Source organism: Galendromus occidentalis, unplaced genomic scaffold (genome assembly GCF_000255335.2).
Source record: "Galendromus occidentalis unplaced genomic scaffold, Mocc_1.1 scf7180000077480, whole genome shotgun sequence".
Taxonomy (NCBI): domain Eukaryota; kingdom Metazoa; phylum Arthropoda; class Arachnida; order Mesostigmata; family Phytoseiidae; genus Galendromus; species Galendromus occidentalis.
In genome coordinates this window covers 973793-997447 of record NW_003805468.1, presented here as the reverse complement: position 1 = coordinate 997447, position 23655 = coordinate 973793, and the positions used below count along the sequence as shown (strand labels likewise).

At 52.2% G+C, this 23655-nt stretch overlaps 1 protein-coding gene across 1 annotated transcript in view; it reads right to left on the bottom strand.

Moving 5' to 3' along the window:
* The window catches only part of LOC100899851 (paired box protein Pax-9), a 60424-nt gene extending 37363 nt beyond the window's left edge, over positions 1-23061 (bottom strand). The window contains exons 1-2 of the mRNA XM_029112028.1: positions 22953-23061; positions 2837-2938 (exon numbers count right to left, since the gene is read on the bottom strand). Coding sequence (XP_028967861.1) covers positions 2837-2938; positions 22953-23061 — 211 coding nt within the window. The remainder of the gene's footprint in view (positions 1-2836; positions 2939-22952) is intronic.
* Between the last annotated feature and the right edge of the window lie 594 nt (positions 23062-23655).

Below are 23655 nucleotides of genomic sequence, written 5' to 3'. Positions count from 1 at the left end.
CCGCGACCCGGATTCGATGCCAATGAAAAATTGGAATCCAACTTCAGTGCTCTTCAAGCTCGAATCTCTCGCTGGAATGAAAGCTCTCGATCGACGCTGAAGGGCTCTTGTCCTCGGACACGCTCTCTTTTGTTCCAGGGCCAGAAGCTCGATGCGCGAATTTGTCAGCTACGGACGAAATATCAGCCGTCGGGATATTCTGTACAACAGGGTCGCTTTCAGAGCGAGAAGACAAGCGGACAAATATGTAACGTCTGGGACTGGAACTCCGACTGACAGTCCGGGAAGATGACAGGAGCACACACCAGAAAGCGAATGCGAGAGAGAGGGAACGAGCTGCACAGAAGTCGTCACATCGACATTGAGCAGTAGTCACAGGCCGATCACTGAACGTCACAGGCCGGCACTATCCTGTAGAACTCGAGCTCGGTGCGGGAGACGGAGCCTTCGGCGAATTCGAAAGAGTTCCTGAGCTTGTCAAGCTGCATGTCTTCTTGCCTATTCCATTATCTCGGTCTTCCAACCCCATGCACCCGGGAACGGAAGTCCTCAGAACTAACTCCATTCACGAGAGCGAAAGAACGGCCGGTGGCATGATCTCTTGGCGGTAACTTCAATGAGCTTTCTGTCGCTTTTACTATGTGCGGCTTTCTCTCCCTCGGTGCTCGATCTCCGTCTCATAATTTGTCAATGGTTCCGTAGGGCGGTACGGAGAGCCTTTGGTAAAAAAAAACTGCTGCATTACCGCTTAACATCGTCTTCGTGGTCGTCGTCGTTGTTATGTTCGGAGCAGCAGTTGCAGCAGTATCGGCCGCTTTTGTGAACTCCGCCGGCTGGAACGACGACACATGTGTCTCTTTCTCTTCAGCATTTTCCTATTCCAGGACTCGGTAGTTGGTAGTTGGTAGTTGTTGCCTCGTTCTCCATTACAGCGGCTGAATGAGCGGCGGATAGGCGGACAGACGGACGAGTGAGCGAGCGAGCGGACCATCGAACGGACTCGAACAGTCGGAGAAGGAGAAACTCGAGGAAGAAGTCGCTCGACTCGAAGAAGACATAAGCAAAGAAACACGTTGACTACGGCCGCCGCCGCAGCGAGGAAAACGACCAAAGGAGAGATTATAGAGAAAGAATGAGCTCGCGCGGCTTTCACGCTGTGATCACTGACCCAACGCCATCTCGGGACAGCCTTGGCAACTTGAGACAAACTCGAACCATGTCGGTGGCTTTCCATCGTTCCCCCATACCCATCGTTTCAGCTACCTGGATTCTCGATGAAAAATCCGCGATAGCATGAAAACCGAGAGATCTCATTGCAGTGCCGATCTCTTTCCGGAATGCCAGCTGTCGAACACGCGAGAGCGAAATTCCTATTCACGGCCCCCGTCCTCGACCGGAAATGATAGATAGACTCGACATTCTTAACGAGTCGTGGCTTATATCTCGCGCGAGGATTATGAGAATAAAATTTTAATGGGAACTCGCGATTCGAGACTGCCGCTGCTGTACTTGTACTTGTTGTCGTAGTTGTTGTTCTCCTCAACAGATGCTGTTTCGAACATTGTTTCGGCATGACAGCGAGTGGGTGACTCAAGACAAGACATTGTCAGAGAAATGATGGTCGTCATCGCCGAGGAGGAACTCCGGCTCTGGATGGAAAGTCTTTTCTCCCCCCTCGACGCAACAAACATCGGTATTGTCATCGAGCAGGATCTCTTTTTCCGAGGATGAACGAGAAGAAGGGTTGAGTGCACGCCCGTGGAAAAAATGAATGGGGGATACGACGAGCCCTCGACAAGTACAAGAGCTGATGTCGTTCACGATGCCTGAGGGCGGCATACTACACAGGTCTCGGTGCTGTTATTGTTGTCGTTGTCATGATCGCAGCCATTGTTTTCCAGACGGTGGATTCAGCTTTCTATATCAACAGTTGGCCCCAGCCAACTTGGAACCCAAGGAGTTTCCGGCAACTGATGAGTGTAGATGAGATGAGTGCTCTTCAGTTGCTCTCATCTTTTCTACCTTAATAACGCACGGCAGTAAGAACCATTTAAAAGCCCCATACAAGTTCTGTGGAGATGCCGCCAGACCGATATGACGGTTTCGGGTTACGGGAGAGATTCATCAAGTATAGATGTTGTCACTTTGACGAAGGCTTCCACCGACGTCGTTGTTTTTTTATACGCACGAACCTCCATTATAAGACTGGCACTTCCTGAGGAGTCAGTATTAGGTCTCGCCATGGAGTAAACGACCCATTGAAGGTAGGAATAACATCAGGATCCACGGTGTTCCAGGGATTCGGCTCCGACTTCCGACGCACCCTACCGGTCGACGCATAATACGTCCGCCGGAAGCGGAACTTTGGAAAGGATGATATACCATCCAAGGAGCTCGATCAGAAGACGACCAGAGCGCCTTCGGTTCTGCGGTTGTACAATATGGAATAGTCAATCTAAAAGTGAGCGGGTTCTCGTGCCGCTTTCACCCACACCCGCTCAGCATAATGAAAGCACGGCGTCTTAGCACTCCAGAGGGGCCCTTAGGGGGCCTTGGATAAACTTAGCAGCACGGATTCCGCCATTATGGGCTACCGCCCATCCTGAAAGCGATGGCAGCAGCGAGGAGCCCGCCTTCAGGAGCCTATTTCTGGTTTGGCTCGTCTTACTTGTTGTCTGAGAGAGGAAGCTCGCTCCCGAGGTAACACGACGAGCTTATCATAAGTAACGAGAGTCATTTGCATTTGATGGATGCAGCGGTGACCTCCAGGCTGGGGATTGCGTATTTCCTAAGCGTGTCCGGGCAGGTTCGAACTAATGATAAAAAACAAGCGTACCGTTTTTGTCGTCCTGACTGGACGGCTCTTCGGGAGAAGGTGCGTTGAAATTGGTGGCGTTCTTCCAGGCCCAGGGATCTCCTAGGTATGGGGAAGCCAAAAACGGGGCATCTGTGGGAGAAGAAGCGAGCAAATAAGCCAATAAATCGAGAAGCTCCAATGCTCAGCACACATTCAAAAACTAGCGGGTGTTCGCAGTATGGCTCGCTTATCTCATGGTTAGCGATGCGATGATCGCTCTTATCGAATTAATAGAACACTGGATCGACGATTGGCTTTCGATTGACCACAAAGAGTTATTTCGACAAAGTGCATGGTGTCTGCGACGATCGGGATCAATGTCATTGGAGCTGAGCCAATATTTGCGGTGTCAATATCAGCGCACGCGACACTCACTCAGTGATTCGAATCGTCAGAGTCGCCTAATAGTTTTCAAAGATGGTGATTATTTCAATCGCAGATTAATAGAGAAAAACACTAGCTGAAATAATCGGGACAAGAGAGAAGACGGAGAAGACTCGAACGCTGTGCATTGATTGCATTCATCTGTCAGGCTAGAAAAGTGTATCGATCCACGTGCATTGGTTCGCACCCTCCGCGGGGAGAACCAGACCTGAGAATTCCCCACACCTCTTGCGTGAAGTTGTTGAAACACAGATATTCCGCTCAACGCTCAGAAAGGAACCATCCTGTCTCAGCTCTGAGCAGCCAAAATAGGCGAGCACATTAGAATCATCAAGAAATACAATGGAAGCAGTATATAATGCTCGAGTGAGATTCTCTCGGCTCGATTACCAGGCTTGACCAGGGCGCTTGCCTCCGGAATTTCGTTCTCGACCCCTCCTTCCAGAAGCTATTCCGGTCCAGGATAAACAGTGTCACGTTTCCGAGCCGATCATTCAGTGCTGGTCCGTTGCACAGGACCTCCGGAACCTCGATCGGAGCAGAGCTGAACGACCGACCGACGCACTACCTACGGCTGTCGATGCATATGCAGTAGCAGCAGTCAAACAGCTGCATATCTCCACCAGGCAGGCGGGCAGGCAGGCGGGCAGGCAGGCGGCCGGCCGGCCAGACGGGCTGACGGGACCCAGAAAGGGGCAAGCAGCCTGTCTGTCGGGAGCGTCAGTGACGCGCGGACAAATACATTTATTTCTTCGCACGTGAACTCTTGGCACGGGAGAGAACTCGACGGGAGGGAGTAGTGGTGCCCTTTCGGATCGCGACATCTCTCGCTTTTTGCCGCTCACTCTTCCGATCGCTCCGTCGGTCTGTCATCTGCTTGCCCGCCGCTGCTCGCTCCCTCGCGCGCCGGTTCGTCCATTGAACGCTGCTCACAAGAAGTCCCCTGCGCGATAGATATTAACATTGCCCCGTACATTATGGGGGATAGATCAAACTTATGGCTCTGTAGGGAGCTGTTAAAATATTATGACTCCTGGCGCGAACGAACGAGCGAGCGCGCACTCTCGGCGCGCTTTATCGGACAGAGCAGGCTGAAGGTTGTTTTGAAGCTGCCCCTTCTCCGTCTCTTCTTGCGGGGACTTCTCAGTCCCGGCCCGGCTCGTGCAGCGCTCACGAATAAGTTCCAGGAGTTGAGGGAATCTCGAAGGGGTAGAATTTCAAGACCACGACAAGATGGGCCGAAGGGCTTCAAGTCCCAGGATTCGGCCGGGAGAGAGAGGGGGGGGGGGAGGATCGTTCCGCGACGGAGAAAAAATAGGACGATACTCTACAGAGTCAGTTCGCTCAGAGATGATGACGAGGAGGTTGACGGCTTCGGCGGCCGCTGCTGCTCGGAGCCCCATACCAGGTTACGGCTCTTCGGGGAGAGATCAGACGAAGAAGTTCATCGACAGTACTTTTTATGTCCGGTGCACGCACCAGCGCCACATGTTTCTTCGCGTTTCGAAGCCGTCGCTGACTCTCTATCGCACCGCTCCGCGTGCTGCTCGCCGTGGATGTCTCTCTTAGCCCTAGGAAAAACTTCGAATACGCTTGTTTGGCACTCTATCTGCCGGTGGGCGCTATTCGTCGAAGACAACTATCTCGAACTTTGCACGAGGGCGAACCCCTTCAGCGAGCCACGCCGGGTTCGACAGGACTCCACGCGCCCCAGTGACTGTCTCGACGATGAAACGGCGGCGCGCGCTCGAGTTCATGACGCTTGACGCAAAACGATGTCGCTAAGAAGCGATTCGGACTCTCGTTTCACTATCCTTCGCACCGGGAAGACGCTCTGAGCTCCCGCGTTATTGTTGTTATCCTTATCATTGTCATATTTCAATCGATGGATCGAAAGATTCTGGTTCCACGGCAAGAAAACGTGTCTGGCTTACAGAACGACGCGACGTCATGTGAGAAATCACCATCATTAGGTGTTATCGCCGCCGACGCAGATAGTGACCTTAGTATTCTTGCATATTTCGCCGCGTGCAGCCAGATTCCGGCTTTAATGGCGATCGAGGAAAAAGCGCGTACTCAGATTGGAATCTTGTCAATTAGCTCCTGCAGACGTACAAACGATATTGCGCTCACAAATGAAAACACTGCGGATGGATTCACACCGGTGGGAAAGCGAGTAGATCGGATAAATTCAAAACAAATGTCATTATTAAATTATATCTGAAATCTACCGCGTTCGTCGAGGCATCGGGCGCTTCTGGCTTGTTAAGCGAATCCATCGACGACTCTGTTCGCCCTTGCGGTCCCAGTCTGTGCACACGCTACACAGAAACGATCCTCATCTGGTAGCACTCCCCAGAAATCACTGTGATGTAAAGCCCAAGCCCGAGTAATGAGGTGATTGGGGATGTGGAGAAAATCTAAAAATGAATACTCCACCACGAATGACTCACTTGCCACCTACAAAGAGTAGGCTCGATAGAAAACTTTCTTTTTTGTTGGAGACGTCGGCTAATCTTCAAGAGCTCTATCTACGCAGCATAATGAGCGAGATAACGCAATACCTCGCTCACCCCGACGAATGTTCAGGACGGGAACTCTATTTCATCATCCGTCACGGAAACCTTCGAGTATAGTTCTCGCCTCGGCCTGCGTGTGTACTTGCGAGTTCGACAGCAGGGGAGGAGTCTCGATGATCATCGGATAAGCAGACATGAATCGGAGTGGGTAAGAGCTTGAGCTTCCCCTATATTCATTGTCCTTATGTAGAAGCTTCATGAGGAGTATTCGAACGGTATGAATCTCGGTGCCGGAACTCGCTGTCTATGCGAAGCACCATGCCCAGCGTTAATGATCCCCCGCCAGAGCTCACATCGACCAAGATTGAGATCGAGACGTTCCGTCTTTACGCATCCAAATTCTGAGCTGTATCTAAACATTTGTCCACGAGGAGACAAAGTGACACAGACATCCATTCCGAAGCCAGTCAGTTGTCACTCAGACAGTGAATCGGAATCTCAGCTCGCTCTGGGTGCTACTGTTGGCCGCGAGAGCTGCGTCGTGGACCAGTTCGTCGTCGTCGTCTTCGTTTTCGTCAAACAAAGAAGTCTCTCTGTAGGCAATTGTACGGCCGACCGGCCGGCCAGGCAGGTTGGTTGGCCGACCGGCCGACCGGGCAGTTGGCCTACCGACCGCGGAATAACACTCGCAGTTGAAATGGACGCGACTCTGAGCCGTCACCTTCGTTCGTCTGAGGCCTACATCTCGGGTTTTACTCACACGCTTCACAGAGCTGGTGGCGCGGGTGCTCCCCTCCTTTTGGGTAGAATCGCGTCCAGGCTCATCAATTCGTCGTAATCGTTATTGGAATTGGCCTCAGATTCGCGATCGCCGGCGAGGAGTTTCCACTCACCGACGACAATTACGAGGAGACACGGGAAAAGCTACGCGGTTAAAAGACGAAGTCCACGGGCACGAGTCCACAGAAATGGTGGGAGAGGCTCCTGCATAGCGATTCCCTGCCTCCCGCGAGTTTCCAGCGACCGAATTCAAGAAAAAGAACTCGCTGTCTTGGGTGACAACCCGCTGAGTGTTTCGAAATGCTCTCAGGGCTGTGTCGGCGAAGACGGATGGTGTCAGGCGTCAGTGAGGGCTCACACCAACTCTGAGTGGGGCTCGAGCACTTGAGGCTGTATTGTGACCCGGTCTGGTCATCAGCTCATGAACAAGCGACCGTTAATGGTTTTCTAGCCAATTGCACCCTGGTCGTGGTCGCGCGTTTCCAGCCGATGCTAGTCCGCAACGTTTACCTAGCCAATTACCCGTACAGCTATCGCGACGCGCGATGATGACCGAGTCCACAATATGCGTCCGGATCCTTCCCTCCTCGGATTCGGAGCCGTATCAATTCACAAATCAAGATATTGAGGCACAGCAACTCCATCCGAGCACCGCGGACCAACAGACCCAGCGAGGGAAAGGCAAGGAGGAATGGAAATTGAGCTGTCGTCAAAGTACACAGACGCTCATTCGGTAAGATAGATCGGGCATTGTTGAATGAATGAAACGAATTCCGCCTCGGCTGCTGCCGTTCGATTCGCGACCGTCTGCGATCCGTGGGACCGAAACGGCGGCGGCTACACACGCATTACTCAAGCCATCGTTGGTTGTCGGCATCTTCATCATCACCAACAAAATCGATGCCGCTGGTGCCGCCGTTTTCATCATGGGAGCCGAACGAAATTCCGCTCCGGATCTCATCAAAATCGATTTACGAGCTCATTGAGACATTTTTCTCTTTATATCATTCTACGTTCATTCACGGATTTCCATTCCGGAATGACTGGCGAGTCTTCTGAAGCTCCGTCGCATCATGAGAACTTCAGGAAAGCAACCTGCAGCAATAATTGCATTCGGGATCCAGATAGAACCCTCGAATTTCAGGCTCCCTCTCATTCGTCAAAGATATCTGAGATCCCCTCGATTTTTTTCGGCAATTGATAAATTCCTGGGGAAAGAGGAGACCCATGCTATCCGAACACGTAAATTGAGTTCGTCAGCCGCTCCATTGCGGCAACAAAAATCGACTCACTGGCTATTTATTAATAGTCCTTCGAGCTTATCACTTATAATCTCTCCCTGATGGATTCATTAATGAATTACTCGTTCTGACGGGAGATATTGCCAAGAGGCGTACGCGGAGGCAGAGAAGCCCAGAAGAACTTGGGTTTACAAAAAATCGAGAGGGCTGCTCAGTTTGTTTTTGATGGGCAAACGAAGTGCGAGAGATTGATTCCGTCGATACCTCAAACAAGGACCCGCCATTTTCAGGCAGCGGGACTGAGAAAAAAAAACGCTCCATACAGCGGCCACACACAGCTTTCTCCACTCCGAATTCTTTTTGATTTCTCAATCTCTAGTCTCGCCTCTTATTGGCGGAAAGGCGCAATCGACGTCCACTGTACCAGAAGCGATAAAATTTCCCAGCGAGGGATTTCGTGCTCCCGAAGTCCACGAGCTCTTGTGTGCTCTTCGCTTCGAGCCATCCGAGGGGAATCGATAGCAGAAATTTCGGGGGACAACCGTTAGTGAAACGCCTCCATTCTGTCTTTCCCGAACCTATCTCGATATTTTATGATCCTTTAATGTCTCATCCTCATCACCAATGGCAGTAAAGATCATCATCAATGAGATTCTGGAAATCTGACGGTGTCCCGATCTTTTCTTTATTGGCGTAGCCAAAGACTTATCAGCGCGGACATTCTTGCGGCGATTTGCTTCACGAAGGGGTCTATTCAAATCTCTTGCGCGCGAGGCGTCCGAGCGACATACATGGCTTATATCCATCTTCTCCGATCACCTGCTACAGATTTCAGGAGTTCTACCCGGTGGGCGCTTCTCATCGAGATAAAGATGCACTTGCACATCGCGTGGAATGCATATCAGCATTAACATGATTTACGGTCGGGTAAGTCGCTAGAAGCCCTTCCGAGTCAGAGAGATGGTCGGAAAACCTGCCGGCAGGCTTGTTGGGGAGCATCAGGTTGTCCAGTGAGTTGAACGAAAATGAAGTCCTGATAGTAGCCGATCATTCTGCGATCAATTTCAATATTGGTTCTTCGCGGCATGGGGAACACTTGTGACCGAAGGATCTGCCGAGCATGCCGGGCACGCGCGCTCAATGGTCAGCTACGATGCACGCTAAATGAAGTCGAGCGATATGGTCAGACGATTTCACTGCTCTCTTCTACATAGAACCCATTGAAAAAATGAGTCGGCGAAGTGTGTTCATTGACCGCTGCGCGAGCATATCCAGCAATGATGAATGCAAACAATTTGTCAACGCGGCCGGTTGGGCGAACAATCGAAAGCACAATCTCATAGCGTCATATGGACAGATTGCACGTGGGGAAATTTGGTCGGGGGAGTTGAAAACGATCTCACTCAGACAAGAGCGGGAGTGGAGATTGGGTTATCTAGCCCCGAAGCAGGGTTGTTTCGCCGCAGCTCCCGCTACTGCTTAGTGATTTGAATGAATTGCAGTGATAGAGTGCTGTTGATAACTCCCGGTCGTTCTCTTCAACCAGCTAACAAACTTTCTCTCTCTGATCGAGCGACTCCCCAGGGGTCTCCGACGACAACGATGATGTACATGATGGTGAGGATGTTGATAAAACCATCAAAGTCTTCCTCTCCAGCATCATCGCCACGACCACTACCGCGAGGGTTTGGATCTCGAATCACCAGAACAGAGCTCTGGAATGTCGCGCGATATCGACACGCTGAGTGGTCGAACTAGAATCTTTGTACCGGAGGACAAACAAACAAGCAGCAGTTTTTTCTGTCGGGAATCGGAAACACGATCTAATTTTGTGACTTCCACAGAATCGGCTGTAGGCCTTCATATTGCGCTAAATGAAAAAAAAACGGTGCTCGTCCGGGACGATTAATTTTTACCTTAGCGTTCCCTTCCTCCAGTTGAAAATCTGTTTGTTTTCTGTAAATTCTTATGTTCGAACGATGCTGGTGGTAGAGGCGCACAGAAGCCACCACTGGTCGAGTCAAGTTAACTTCTGAAGCGATAATTTACTTAATAATACTGGAGCAGACGAGGTGGAAGCAGCAGCAGCAGCAGGCAAAGTAGAAGTCGTCCAGCCTCAATTACAAATGTGGATCCGCTTCGCTCCGTCAGCGCGAAAGGCGCTCCACTGACGACCAAGATACTCGAAAACATCAATCTCTCTAACGTGTTCAGTCTTCGTTGGAGTTCTGCGCTCTATCTCATCGTCATCCTCCGTCTTCTTCTTTGTTTCATCTTCCGATCGTGATTCCTTTTCTGGTGGTGGTGTTCGGGGATCACAAGCGAAACCCGAATTCGGTCCGAGGGCTAAATGCCATGACCGGTGGCGCTTAGCGCCGAAGTCACGAACTACGGGCTACTGTGCATCATCGTCTGTTGCTCGACTATCATCGCTAACGTCGTTTACTTATTGGGGCGCTAAACAATTCCTACTCCGCAGAAGATCGTCGCGACAGCCATAAAGCAATTAGCGATCCGTTTATTGATTATTATCGATTATTATCATCGATCCACAAACCCGAGGGCTCGATCAGAGAAGAGAGGGCGCGCTCCCGCGACGGGGCAATGAAACTCTCGCGAATTACCCTCGGATGAGTGGAGGATTCCCTTCCGACAACAAACAATGTTTGGAGTTCGATCGTACCGGGGTCCAAATCTCCAAAAGAGCACCATTCGGGAGACGGGAGGAGGAGGATACGAGAAGCGGGGTAGGGGGGCGAAGCGATCAGGCGAGCAGGCACCTTATGAAGTTGGCACGAGAGAAATCAAACTTAATAGGATCGGCGGCTCGAGATTGGCTCCGGAGCAATAGGTTCTCGATTACAACTGATTTGCATGTTGGCCGGTTGAGCGGCCCCTTCTTGCTTGCGAGATGGCTTTCTAAGGAAAGACCAATACCTACCACACCTCACTTGTTCCCGAGCGATTCATGGCAGCAGGCAAACAGGTGATATCAACCGGAGGTGGGTGTTTCGCAGGTGCCGGCGGGTTGGCGGGCTCATTCCAATTCAAATTAGCTTCCAAGCATCGCTGTCGCCCGTTCGCCCGCTGGCTCGTAAATTTCCCCCGGATCCATTTCAACTTACTGACGACTCACTTGCATTCGGCTGAGCTTCCATTTATTATTCAGTCGTTCATGGCCGGGATCTATTATGACAACAGAACTTCGAGAATCTCCCGAACGGTGCCTCTTGTCCGCTTGTTCCTCGTTTCTTGTTCATCTGCTCATTCGGAGCAAACTCCCGCGCCCGCTCGGCGAGGAAAACGTCCCAAGGAGTCCTCTCTTTGTTTCTCAGTGTTTCCTCAGATTCGCTCGCAACTCATCCAAATCTCGGAGGGAAGTGAGCGAGCAAGCTGCAAGCTTTCTTCGCCCGCTATTGTTTAGGAAGGACGTGTATTCATAATATGAAGGGGTCTGCAGCATGTATGTGTTTGCGCAGGGAGAACTTCGAGCGGACTCAGTATGCGCGCCGCGGGAGGCCGTGCCCAAATGAATACTTATTACAGAGCGTTTAAAGCGATCAAGATTTATAGAGAGGAACGCAACGCAGCTCAGTGACAAGCAACTATCTTGTCTCGGAGGGTCCTTCTGAGCGCGGGAGCACACCTCATCCCTGTGGACAGGAATCTCCGTGCCCGAATTTCGTGCTTTTCCCCGCAGAAAATCGTTGATAGAGTACCTAATCTGCTTCTGTTCTCGAGTTTGCTGGTACTTACTCTGACTGGTCGTTGAGCTTCGAATATTTCCTGTAAAGGGAAGAATATTTCAATTTAATCAATTACTCCGCATGGAAGCCATTCCGACTTCGAGGTTCTCCGAGTATCGGTAGTAGGTTCCGCATCGTTTCCATGGTCTCGCTTGTATTTCGCAAGGCACTGTATGCTCAGTTAGAGTATCTGGTTCTAGGAGGTCATCCCTCGCTCCGCGAGACGTAATGAGCATCTGGTAGGCACATTCCGGTTCGGAACTATGGCCATTGAAAAGATGTGAGAAAAATCTCTTCCTCTTTCGAGTTCCGATAGACGGTTCGTCGTTTGTTCGACGTCCCCGAAAATCAAATACTGAAAAGATCACTTATGCTCAGTTCCACTGTCCCTGCCTAGCCCGGATCGAACGGAAACAAACGAGAAAAGTGTAGCGTACCCGAGCGAAAAGCCACAAGAAAGCGAATTCCGCCAGTCTCTGGTCACGATTTGATAAGCGATGCTGTGATCGTAGTGATGCTTTTCCGTAGTACCTCGTTGAGGCGGCAGAAGCGCCGCGCCGCTTCTGGTGCCGCTGACGAGCGTATTGCCGATGGCGATGATCATATCAATGAGCAGCTCCTGTAGGACAGCGAGCCGCCGAAATCGACCCGACGGTCAGTAGTAGAGCGGTATATTCTCCCACGCCCCCTCTGAATCGGACGCCGTACTCCAGCCGCCGTTCGCCGGTCGCACAAGTCACGAACAGCGCCATTGTCATAGACTACGTTTTATTTTTTTTTGCTGGATGGACGAGGGGTACTTCTGTAAGTGACGCCACCGAATGCTACCATTTCTGAGGAGCACGGCAAGACCCACTACAACCTCAAGAACCATGCCTCGAACGACGACGTAATGCGATTGCCCACTGGCTCCGCAATCACCCACCCACCATCTGGTTGGTTTTCGGTGGCTTTGTCTTGCTTTGTCCATGGTGCTTTCGTGTTGGCTCCGTCTGCGCCGCGCATCAGTCACCAGAGACACCATCAGGTGCACTGCGGTACGCGGCGAGGACGGGCCCTCGACGGCGAGTTCCGCTCAACGAGGAAGAGAGCCCGCTATCGCGGTCGAACGAGCGTGGACGGACTAATCCGTTCATTGAAAATCGACCGACACGAGGGCAATGTCGGGAAATCTGGACCAAAACACGGAGGAGGAGACGGTTTCATTTGGTGAAGGATCTATTGCCGCCGTGTACTTTCAGAAACTCACTTCAACTTTCGGCAGATGGGCCCGAAACCCAAAACTTCTGTGGGTAAAAAAGAAAGAAGAAGAGAATCGAGGGACTCGCGCAGGAATCAGTGGCGGAGAATCTGACCGCTCCGAGCCCTCGTGGTGAAGCCAACGGCGCTGCGGCGACGACGACGAAGCAGAAAGAACAACGGAGAGGCAAATCGCTGCTACCGCTGGCGTTGCCGCAGCGCAACTCGGAGTGAGCAAATGACGTCGGGGGCGGCCCGGCCAAGTGCCGAGAAGAACTGAACAAGCAGAAAACGAAGAACAGGACCGAGAGAAAAATATATGAGTTGAGAAAAAGGCAAATACGACCACTGGTAAAGACAGTAGGTACGGCGACGTTCCGGTCAGCATGGGCGAAGAAAAGAATCAGCAAATGCTCCGGTTCGTCTCTGAGATACAATTTGAGCACGACACAAATTCGGAGGAGGAAGAAAGTTTTTTTCTGATGGGAGGGGAACGCGATCTCCGCATCACAACGATTCCCGCAATCGACCTTCGGTTCCCTCATGGAAACCTCGTCATTGTTGCTCTCTGTGCTTCGATCTCCCGATCGTTGATTCTTCTGTAGGCATATTCCCTTCGATGGTCGTCCAGAGACCCGCTCAGTTGGAGATTCGCTCTGACGCGAATAATTCCGAGAGCGCAGTCAGGTGGCGCCCTCTGTGGCCTAACCTAGACTTAGGTTGGACTCGTGAACGCGTTTCCCGTACTAAAGGCTAGGGTGCGCCACCGTTTGCGAACGAACTTTAGCGCGGTAAGTCGCTCTTATAGTCGATGTCGACCTCTGAGTTCACGATAAATTCCGACGATTCTCTCGATTAGAGAATCTACGTCTGAGCGCAGCTGCAGAGGGCGCCATTCACGAACCGTAACCTACGCGGACACAGATCTGCATTTTTCGCTTCGACTCACTCTCCGTCGCCGTGGAGAAAACGTCGTTGTGCGGTCGGGGGAGAAAATTCACTAATTCACTGTGAGACTCATGAGCGTCAGAACTTGACAGTCGCGTACCACTGGACTTCGAAGCGCCCTATGGTACACGACGAACTCTTATCAACAACTCGCGTATCTGCGATTTCGACGCCATTAGACGCAATTCATTAGGCAGCATGACTTGCAAATTGTTCTAGCAACGCTGTCGTCATTCAAGCGTGACCTAATAAAGTCTTAAAAAGCAATATTACCTCAAGTCGTTTGCCAGACTAAACACCTACCGACACACACGTCGAGCCCTCGTGTGCCTTCTGTAGTTGAATCACCATAACATTGTATAAAGTGCGTCGTCATCATCGCCATCATCATGGAATCGCTTCGACCGCGGTCAGGTCGCCTCAACATCATCTTATCGAATTGTGTTTATTCCTATCGACGCCAGCGATATCGATCAAGTTGTTCCCGCTGATTGGGCGGCATGATGATTGTACGTGCACAGGAAACTTTTCCCGCGCACCACCCATCGGGCCCGTGCACGTCGTCGCTAGGCAGGGTGGGAAATAGTGTACGTGCCTCGGCCGCATTCAAATCAGGACGCTGCTACCTCCGCACAGATTGTCTCTAGGGGAGCTTCATTATGTGGAGCGATCGTCCGGCGGGATCTCGACACACTCATTTCAATCAAGTCGAGGAACGCGGGAAACTCTGTGTCTATCCGAGCCAAGCGAGCTGACGTGATTCCTCCCCGAACAACGCCGAATCCTGATGGGAAATTCCGTGTGACCTTGCAAGATCGGAAACGGAGTCTGGAGAAATGGCAACAAACTAAGAGGTCCCGGTTTTTAGTTGTGAGTTCATGAAAACATTCTCATTTGGTCGGGTCCCACGGAAGGATCGGAGATCCCGTGGAAGAGTCTTCAGAACGTCCCAGAAAGCCGTATTTCCTATTGGGGATGGTGGCATCGACGTCGAATGTCGTCGAACTTTTCGTTTCCTGTGAGATTTAAATTCTTCATTTCATTTCCGCTTCATCTTTCCGTTTCGGTACCCGTTACGAAGGTGAAGGGTTCAGTGAGAGGAGCTCTTCATGGAACAGAGTCAGCGGAGTCGACGTCGTGTCAGAAGGCGCCGCTCTTGAACTCTCTGGAAGCTGACGGTATCGACGCTCGGTCGGAATGGAAACACCACCATTGACAACAATGAGCCTGCTACAATGTTACATAGCAGAAAAGTTTCTGTGTCTTAGTATTTTGGTGGTTGTCTTTGGGAACGGAAGTCCACCTGACCGGATGCAAGACCGCTGTCCAGATGCGGCCCGCTGTACGGTTGCGTGTGAGATCCTCGAGAGATAAATTCCTTTTGACGCTGTCAGCTCAACACAATCCGATCGGGTACGAACTCCTTGTTGTGCGAATCTCCTAGCCGACGTACGAACATACATACATACATATGAGTCTAATGACGACATCGGTAACAGATCTCGTAGGGGTCTAGGCGAATGCTCGCGGATCGGAACACGATGCTCACGCATGAGGAAGTCGATCGAGAATACTTTCTCTGGACGACGAACCGCTTCGTAGAGCGCCCGTATCCTCCGGTGGGAGAAATCAGCGCGTTCGACGCTACGGGGCAATGGAAGCTCCCTGCCCTCCTGAGTCGGTGGCGATTCTCCTTAATTCTATTATTTCGGCAAATCGAAGGAGCCAACCAGCCGGATAAGCGTCAGAGAAGCGAGCGGACGAGTAGACGGACGGACGAACCGACCGACGGCATCTGAGCGGTTGCTATAATGGCTGCTGTAATAGGTGCGCTGGTTCACAATGAACGGAAATCTCTCGTCGTATTCTCTCTGCCTTCAGCAACGACAGCGGCGGCTTCGTATCTGCCTGCGTCCCCCGCCTCGTTTTCGGCGGCTCTTCTGCCGTTGACCCCGCTGGACAGAAGCCGAAATCATTCTCCTCCTCCACCTTTGCCGTTGCTGATGTTGTTTCTGCCTGCATCCAGTGCCGCCGAATCGCGCTCCGCTACCAACTCCGCGAGCGGCGGCGGCAGCACTACGTCGACGACGTCAACGACAACGACCACCGCCTCCACCAACGCTGGCGTCGCCGTTGCGCTCACGAGTGATTATGACTCGCCGGAGGCAGAAGAACAACGCGGCGTACGACGACGTCGGCGGTGGAGGCAGTGACGACGGCCGCCGCCGAATTAAAGTTACGGCTCTCATTGAAGACATAACACCGACGCCCGGAGCAAGCGGCATCTCTAACAAAACGTCTTCATGAATCACTCGCCAGTTCTTCGCTCGTGGATTTTCCCAGGATTCTCTTGATCCATATATCGGATTGAAGGAGAAGAGCAGCTGATCGGCCCATCGACCTCAACGAAACAGTATTCACGGAGCTCTGATCGATTTCCAATTGCCTCCGGGGAATGGATTACCGAATTCACGGGTCACCCACTTGCCTTTCGGAGCTCGATTACTTCCCTCTCGTTCCCACTTGGCCCAGCATACGCAATGTCCCCGGAGCAGCGACGGGAAACTGGAGACATAGCCTGTCTCGTGACGAGTCGTTCTCTGGTATTCCCTCCATTTGGCTTTCGACAAGCCGTCTCCCTACCCGGGAATTATGTTCTTCTGTTTTTCCTTCTCGCTGCGGCACTGCGGGCTAATTACGTTTTTTTTCTGTCCCCATAAGTTGTCGTTCGAAGCTGTGCTTGTGTATTCTGTCGGCGTTTCCCAGTTCAGCTTGACTGGCCACAATACTCTGCCTGGACCTCCCGCACCATGGAGAAGCCACCAGGCTTCGATATCTACTACAGTCGTACCGACAGAGGTGAATACGCTCTTCGGTTCCCCGACTGTTTTCCGGTCGCTGTCGAACTCTTCCAGCTCAACTCTCGAGCTCGGCGCTCACTCGATACCGGTCAAGATTCTTCGGAATTCCAGCGGGAACTCTTCGTTGCCGCAGAAGTACCGCGTATACGCTAGTAGGTAGTAGGTGTACCGACGACCGTGAGTGGCAGCGATGTCGCTGCGGCAGCTGGACTTTTCAAGCGGTTCACGGCGGAAACGTCAACCGTCCCGTTGGCGGACTAGGTAGCTTACTCGCTATCACAATACAATGCGATGGGGCCTCCTGAATGGCAGCTTCTAGAATATAGTACAGCGACGACGACGGCGGCGGCGGCGAACTCGGGAGGATTCGGTTCGGCGATTTCATCTACGGACGTCACTGCGGCTGAAACAGTTGTCGTCGCCGTTACTGGCGTTGCCTTCACCGACAACGTTAGTCGCGGCACGGTAAGACGCCGCCTCACTCAGTCAGCCAGATGAAGATCTGAACACAACTAGAGCGCTGTCGATTTGCCGATGACAGAAGAACGAGTCAAGAAGGCCTTATGGTGACGAGCACAACGGAGTCGTCGTTAAAGATGAAGTCCACACGACGACACCAACAACAACGATGCCAACAACAACGACGACGACAACAACGATGACGGGAGATACAAGCGTACACCGAAGAACAGAATGACGGAACGTCGTCGCCAACAACGTTGACAACACAAGGTGCCGAACAAGTGGAGATCTGGCCGATTTCAGTGGAATCCTCTGTCAGAGGCCGGGGCTGTACGTATGACCGGGACATCCTCGAAGGGCGTCCCATCGATTCGCGTTTTTTCCGCTCTCAGTCAGTGTCTGTATAAATGAGCTTCTGAGGACGTCGGCCTAAAAGCGTCATTAGCGTTGTCGGTTCCCACCGCTCGAGCTACGTGATCGTCGTACGACGTCGGCGTACTTGCCTACGATTTGATTCAGCAACTCCGACGACGACGGGTCTGCGCGTCCGCCGATCTCGATTTCAACAGAACCCCGAGCAGCCATAAATTGTCGACTGTACAAATGATGCTATCGAGTATTCGGCACCTCATCAGTTGGGGCGTGAGAGTGCGATCTTTCTTCCAGAGAAGAGACACCCAGAAGTTAAGGCACCGCCACCACCAGCCGCCGCATCAGATCAGAATCTCGGCGTCGGATCTTGTTTCTTTTCTGCTCCTTTCTAGCCGATCTTATTTATGGCTCGGATTTTTCGCCTCTGTTTTTCGACACGTTTCGGCTTTTCCAAGTCTAAACACAAGAGATCGGCGACATTAGCGTGGAATTCGGGAACATATGACGGCCGGATAATAAACTCTCGTACGATCCGATCGATGACGCTTCTCTTTGTCTGTGCGCGATTCTCAACACGCTCGGACACTTCTGGAAAATTGGTCCCCGAGCGAGCCGCTTCCGAAGAGAGTTCGCTAACTCGCTCCGGTTATTCAAAGCGAATTCGTCCGCGTGAGATGACCTCGAACGTCGTTGTCCCTACAAGTGACTCGGCCGCGAGGAGACGTCATTCCTATGATTTTTCTTCACGCTTTCAAGTGTTGTTATGGGTATTCCGATTTCGATCGGACGACTTAACGATGTGAGCTGTGCCGTGCGGTTCAGCCACGCTAATGTGCAACGACATCTCCTGAACGGCGGACCGCGGAGCCTGAGCCAGCAGCTTGTTGCTTGAACGGTTTGCGGCTACAACACCGGTGACCGAAGAGCAAGACCGCGGGATGAAGCGAGAACGCAGCGCGTACGATCACCTGCGATCGTGATCTCGGAGTAACGGTTCTCAGCCAACGACTTCTTGACTTGTTGATCGTTTCGACATATCGGTCTTCGTTGTACTCCTCATCATCATCACCGTGCTCGTCGTTGTTGTTGACGTTGGCGGTTCGACGGCACACGCCAGGCCGGGTCATGTGCGATCCATATGTTGTGTTCAGGCAGCGACAGCTTCGGACTTGGACTACTGCTGACTCGAGAGGCTCGGTGCGGAGGTCGCGACTCGACCCCGGGTCGAGTGTCGCTTGTTCTTCCGATTCCAGACTCAGGAAGTCCGTGAGCCCGGAGCGTGAACTCCGAATACGCTCGCTGCCTGAAGACCACTGTCCAGACTGCTCTAATGAGCAGTGCGCGGAAGGGCTGGGGTGTACCAGTTCGCTCAACAGCATCGTCGGCACACGACGGCGACGGTCGCCGTCTGGTGTGTCGATGTGAGCTATCGTTTACATAAGACAGCCCAAAAGTCTGAACAAATGGACTTCACCGGTAGGAGGGAGGAAGCTACGAATGAATGAATCAATGAATGGAGTACGCATGCATCCGAGCTGCGGTAGAGCCAACGGGAACCACGCAGAGAGCAACGTGTGGATGGGAATAGCCATTCCATAGAATTCGACCGCGAAGCAGCAGAAGGATTTCCGAATCCTTGCCATGCTCGGAGACCGACGATTTTCGGCGCTCCCGGCTCGGACTCTTCCGCTACCCTTGGCAAAGGAAGCGCTTCCTCATACGGTTCTTACCGAATCCGAAACTCCAAGTCTACGTTCGTACGTAGGAAATTGGGAGGCTCCTCTATTCTCACGGCGTCCGAATTTCTAATAACGGGACGGAAAAATGACGACCGCACAAAAACTTTTTTTTTTGCCAGTATCTCAACTCCCTCCTTGTGGCCGGCTACCTGGCCAAGCGGTCCGTCGGTCAGTCGGCTGGCTAGCGAGCTGGTCCATCGTCGACTCTGTATCGTCTTCGACCATTCGGGCCGCTCGGTACGTCGACCGACGCTCAGTCACTCGATGTCACACGGAGTGAGTGTTCTTTCGTTCCTCTTGTGACGTGCGTAATTGTCGGTTGGTACGCCAATCCGAATTGACGCTCACGTCGCTTACGACGTACAACCCAACAAACGAACAAGCCGAAAGAGCAAGCTTTTTCTTTCCTTTTCTCGTTCGAAGCTTTCGGCAGAAATAAGTTTCGTCGTTGCGAGCATTATTATCCGCGCGTAACTTAGCGGCAGCCCCTCGTTGCTCTGCCCGATTTGCTTAGCTTCCCCGAAAATCGGCACGTTAGCACCTTCTCCGGAATATACTGCTCATTTGCCACTAGCCGTCGGCGTTGGTACCGACTTCTTCCGTAGGTGATCAATGTAATGAACGAAGACGGTAGCTTGTTACGGTGCCGTAATCCCAAACGTTTTACAGTCTAGGAAGAATCAGCTCTTTTCCGGAGACAAGACGAACCATACTGTTACGGCTTGATTTGAGGCGAATCTTCTTTTCCCCGGAGTCGTGGAATGGAAGCCCACCGTCGCCGGATTTTCAATTCGCGAACTTCTCTCTCTCTCTCTCTCGGGATATTCTCGGAGCGCCGATCGCGAGAACTCCATGGACTCAGATCGCCGACGTGCTACTCATCCATTCCGTTTCGCGTAACGGCAGAGGGAGTCACGGATGGAGTCGCCCGATGTAGTCTCCTTCGTCAGGATTAGAATCCGATTGTCGGGTTTTGACTGACTGACTGAGTTGAGCTACTGCAGCCTTTGTTGCTGTTGTTGGCGGTTATTTTTTTCTGTTTAAAGCATCCGCTCATTCGCTGCTCGCCAGCCTGGTTGTTGGCGCTAGCAGCTCCGTCGCCAACTTTCCTCACTTGATTCAAAGCTTCGACGAAGATATAAATCAAAAAACGTTTTGAAGGCAGGTGGCCGCCGGGCTAAAAACCCAAAGGTTACCAATAGCTTTTCCATCTGAAAAGCCAACGAAAAGTTTTTGCTTCATATTTTTTGATGATGCCTTCCGTCTTTTGTTTGTTCACTCCGTCGTGTCGTCGTATCTCGCATCCGATCCACCTCGAGAGAGATTTCGGAATCCCGTGCACGATGGAGGAGCATTTCCGATTCTTCCACTTGCGGTAGACGACCGTGCCCCACAGAGACCGAAGCGGAAAACGTACAAGCCCTCTCGGGTGAACTCGGTCAACCCATCGCGATCAGGGTCCTCACGGTGACTAATCCCGCGAGAAGGAGATCACCGTGAGATATAACAGATCAACAATCGGATCCCCACGTACAGCGCCGCTGCTGGCGCTCACAGAACGAAATTGTAGGCTTCGCTCGTTGTTGTTGTATTACCTGAGCAGAACCGTCACCCAGCTGTCTAGAGTTTTATTCAAACGCAGCTAGCCTTGAGAGCATATCTCACAGCGGCAGCGTTGGTCCACCCGCTGCCACAGCCGCTGCCCACGAACAACTTAAACCCCTCGTGCTCGTTATCTTGCGACGACCGGCCGGCACCCGATACCAGAATTTTCCAGGAGCGCCGTTGACTCAGAACTTAAGACTGTTTATCTCGAGAGGGATTCGAATGCACGTCGTATTTCGGGTAAATCGGGGTAGGACGATGTGAACTCTGGCTCCGTTCAGGTAGCGAGAACTGCAGCTAGGTATGTAGATGACGGCCTTTTCCCGTGTTGTTGTTGGTCTAATGAAGCATCGCTCATTAATGCTGTCTTTGGCTGACTAGAAGGTAGCGGAAGGTTGTAATGGTGCTCGTATGGATGCCGTTGCAGCGGCAACTGCGCACAGCAACTGTTATCGGGGTGACTATTAACGTAATAGTGCTATCCATTGAGGCAGTGCACTGGCGTCGTTGCTAGCACAGCGGCGTCCAGGTGTAAGAAGAAGTATACAGGTGCGCTGGGCCTCTTGCTTAGGACCTGGTGGACCGGACAAGCAGTCTTGCTCTCCGTGGAGCGACTCCACGCAAGGTCCACATTAACCGAGTTTTGAAAAGTCGCACGTTTCAAGTTTTCTGAGTACCTTCTCGCATGCGAGGACCGTTCGCCGGACTCGGGTCCGGGTTTCAGGGCGCGGGCGCGCTCACGGAACCTCCGGCGACCTATTTCGGCCTCGGCGTCGGAGGAGACGGTCGATCTGTTGAGGTGAGTTTCGGAGATCCGAGGTACTTCCGGGACCTGGTTCGCCGAGAGGATCCTCTGGATATCACTCGGCGATCCCGACGACCACTCTCTTCGAAGCACCATTCCGCTTCCGGTGCTCCGACGTAGCCATCTCACTCAGTCGGAGACATGATGCACTGAATCAACGGACAGCTTGCCTGGTTATAACGCTTCAACGGACAATTGCTGGTCTACCGTTCCACTGGGTCGGCGTCGACGTCGACGAAGTCGACGCCGCGCGGTAAATCTCTGCGTAGATGCGTTCGCCTCCCGGTTTTCGGGGTCTCGAAAATCAAATGAATATGCTCCTCACAACGTGAAAAGCTCACTGACGACGTACATTTACGAGCTGATAAATTGTCGCCGAGTGAGCCGCGTGATTCATCAACGAGGCCACGAAGTTCAAATCATCCAAGACCATACTTCTGACTCAACAAAATGGGCCGTTCCTCGAAACCTGAATCAGAGGGCGCCGTTTGATAGGGCAACGCGACGTTGCTCCTGAAGGATTCCCTTAGACTGCAGATCCGCATCTACCCGACTTCTGATAGAGAGTTTTTTCCAAGCAGAGTCTCGCGGCAGAAAATTCCACATCGCGCATAGAGCCTAGCCCAGAAGAGGAGCACCAGAGGACTTCGGCAACGAATTCTCCGAAAATGCAGTCGACGGCGCGCCGCGTTTTTTCCCCCCGAACAATAATAAAGGGAAAAATGAGATGAACATGAGCCTGGAAACTCGACGACATTGAAGCCTCCTCATTGCGTGACATCTAAGCGAGGAAGGAGCGGGGCATTGTTATCCATTCGAAACAGAAATCCAAGAGTCTTTTCTTTTTTGGTTTAGCGCCGACGATTTGTTTCAATGTTCCAAAGTTATGGTTCCGCCCGCCCGGTCGTCAAACACCCCGTAAGCCCAACTGGCCCGCGGTCAATTTCGGGCTTGAAAGTACTAAACTTCCCCCTCGGATTTCTTTCTAGCTAAAAAAAGCGGGCGTCTCAAGCCTTCGTGTATTCTCTACCGGTATCTTTCAAAGCAGAAAGTATGGATTCTTTGTTTCTCCTATCCCGATACCGTGTTTGAAATATGTGATCGGGGCATTATTTGGCAACAATTCTAGCGAATCTTGCTCAAAATTAAATCCAATCTCGCTCTGGTAGCGACGATTGAGTCGCGCCGCGCCGTTTCTGAGAATACTACTTGTAGGAATTTTGGCAAGCTATTCCTCCCGAAGATACGGATCGGCTGTTTCATTGCTACAGGACCGCGCCAATTCCGAAACGAGGACTAGATTTAGGAGAAGGAACCTCTCGCTGCGGAAGTTCCCTCTGATCACCCGAGGCATTGGAGGCGATCCAGAGAGTCCCCGAGAGTCGAATCGTCCGCGCCGCAGGACTCACCTTTTTTGGCTGACTTGTTGTTGTTCTCCTGCTCAGGATCGTTGGCTGGAGGGGAGACGTGATTATGCAGAGGTACGCCCTGCATCTCCATCATGTAGACAGCCGTGTCGTGGTCAGTAGCCATGGTCGGATAGACGCCGAGTCCCACTGAGGCTAGAGGGGCTTCAACGCCACCTCCGCCCAGAGGGTATCCACTGATGAGATCCGTCGTGGCCACTTCTCCGGACCGATAGTCAAGCGATATTGCTCCCGGTTGAGATCCCAACGTCGAGGGATCCAGGAGTCTCAGCTTAAGATCCGGTCCGTAGCTTCCAGTAGACCTAGAATTCGAAAGATTTATGCATTAGCTCCTCGTCCCTTGTCCCGTATCGTTGCTATTTACGAGAGAAGCCGCGGCGGTGAGCCGGCCGTCAGGAGCACCTGCGTGCTCTCTAGAGCGTACCCACGTCACCGGGGATCGTACGGCGGGGAGGTGTGGGAACCGGCAGCAGGTCAACTCACTCCCCCTCTTCATCTTCCCCCGTCATCAAGCCCTCATTCCGTATCGCTCCCGTGTGGACCCTTGCTCGTTGTTCGCATGTGTGACAGTCGGCGCATCATGATTTGTTACCGTAGGAGGCGTCATCACACGTGCGAATTCGACTTCTGGCAAAGCACGTTCGAGTTTGACGTTTTTCGCAATCGCCAT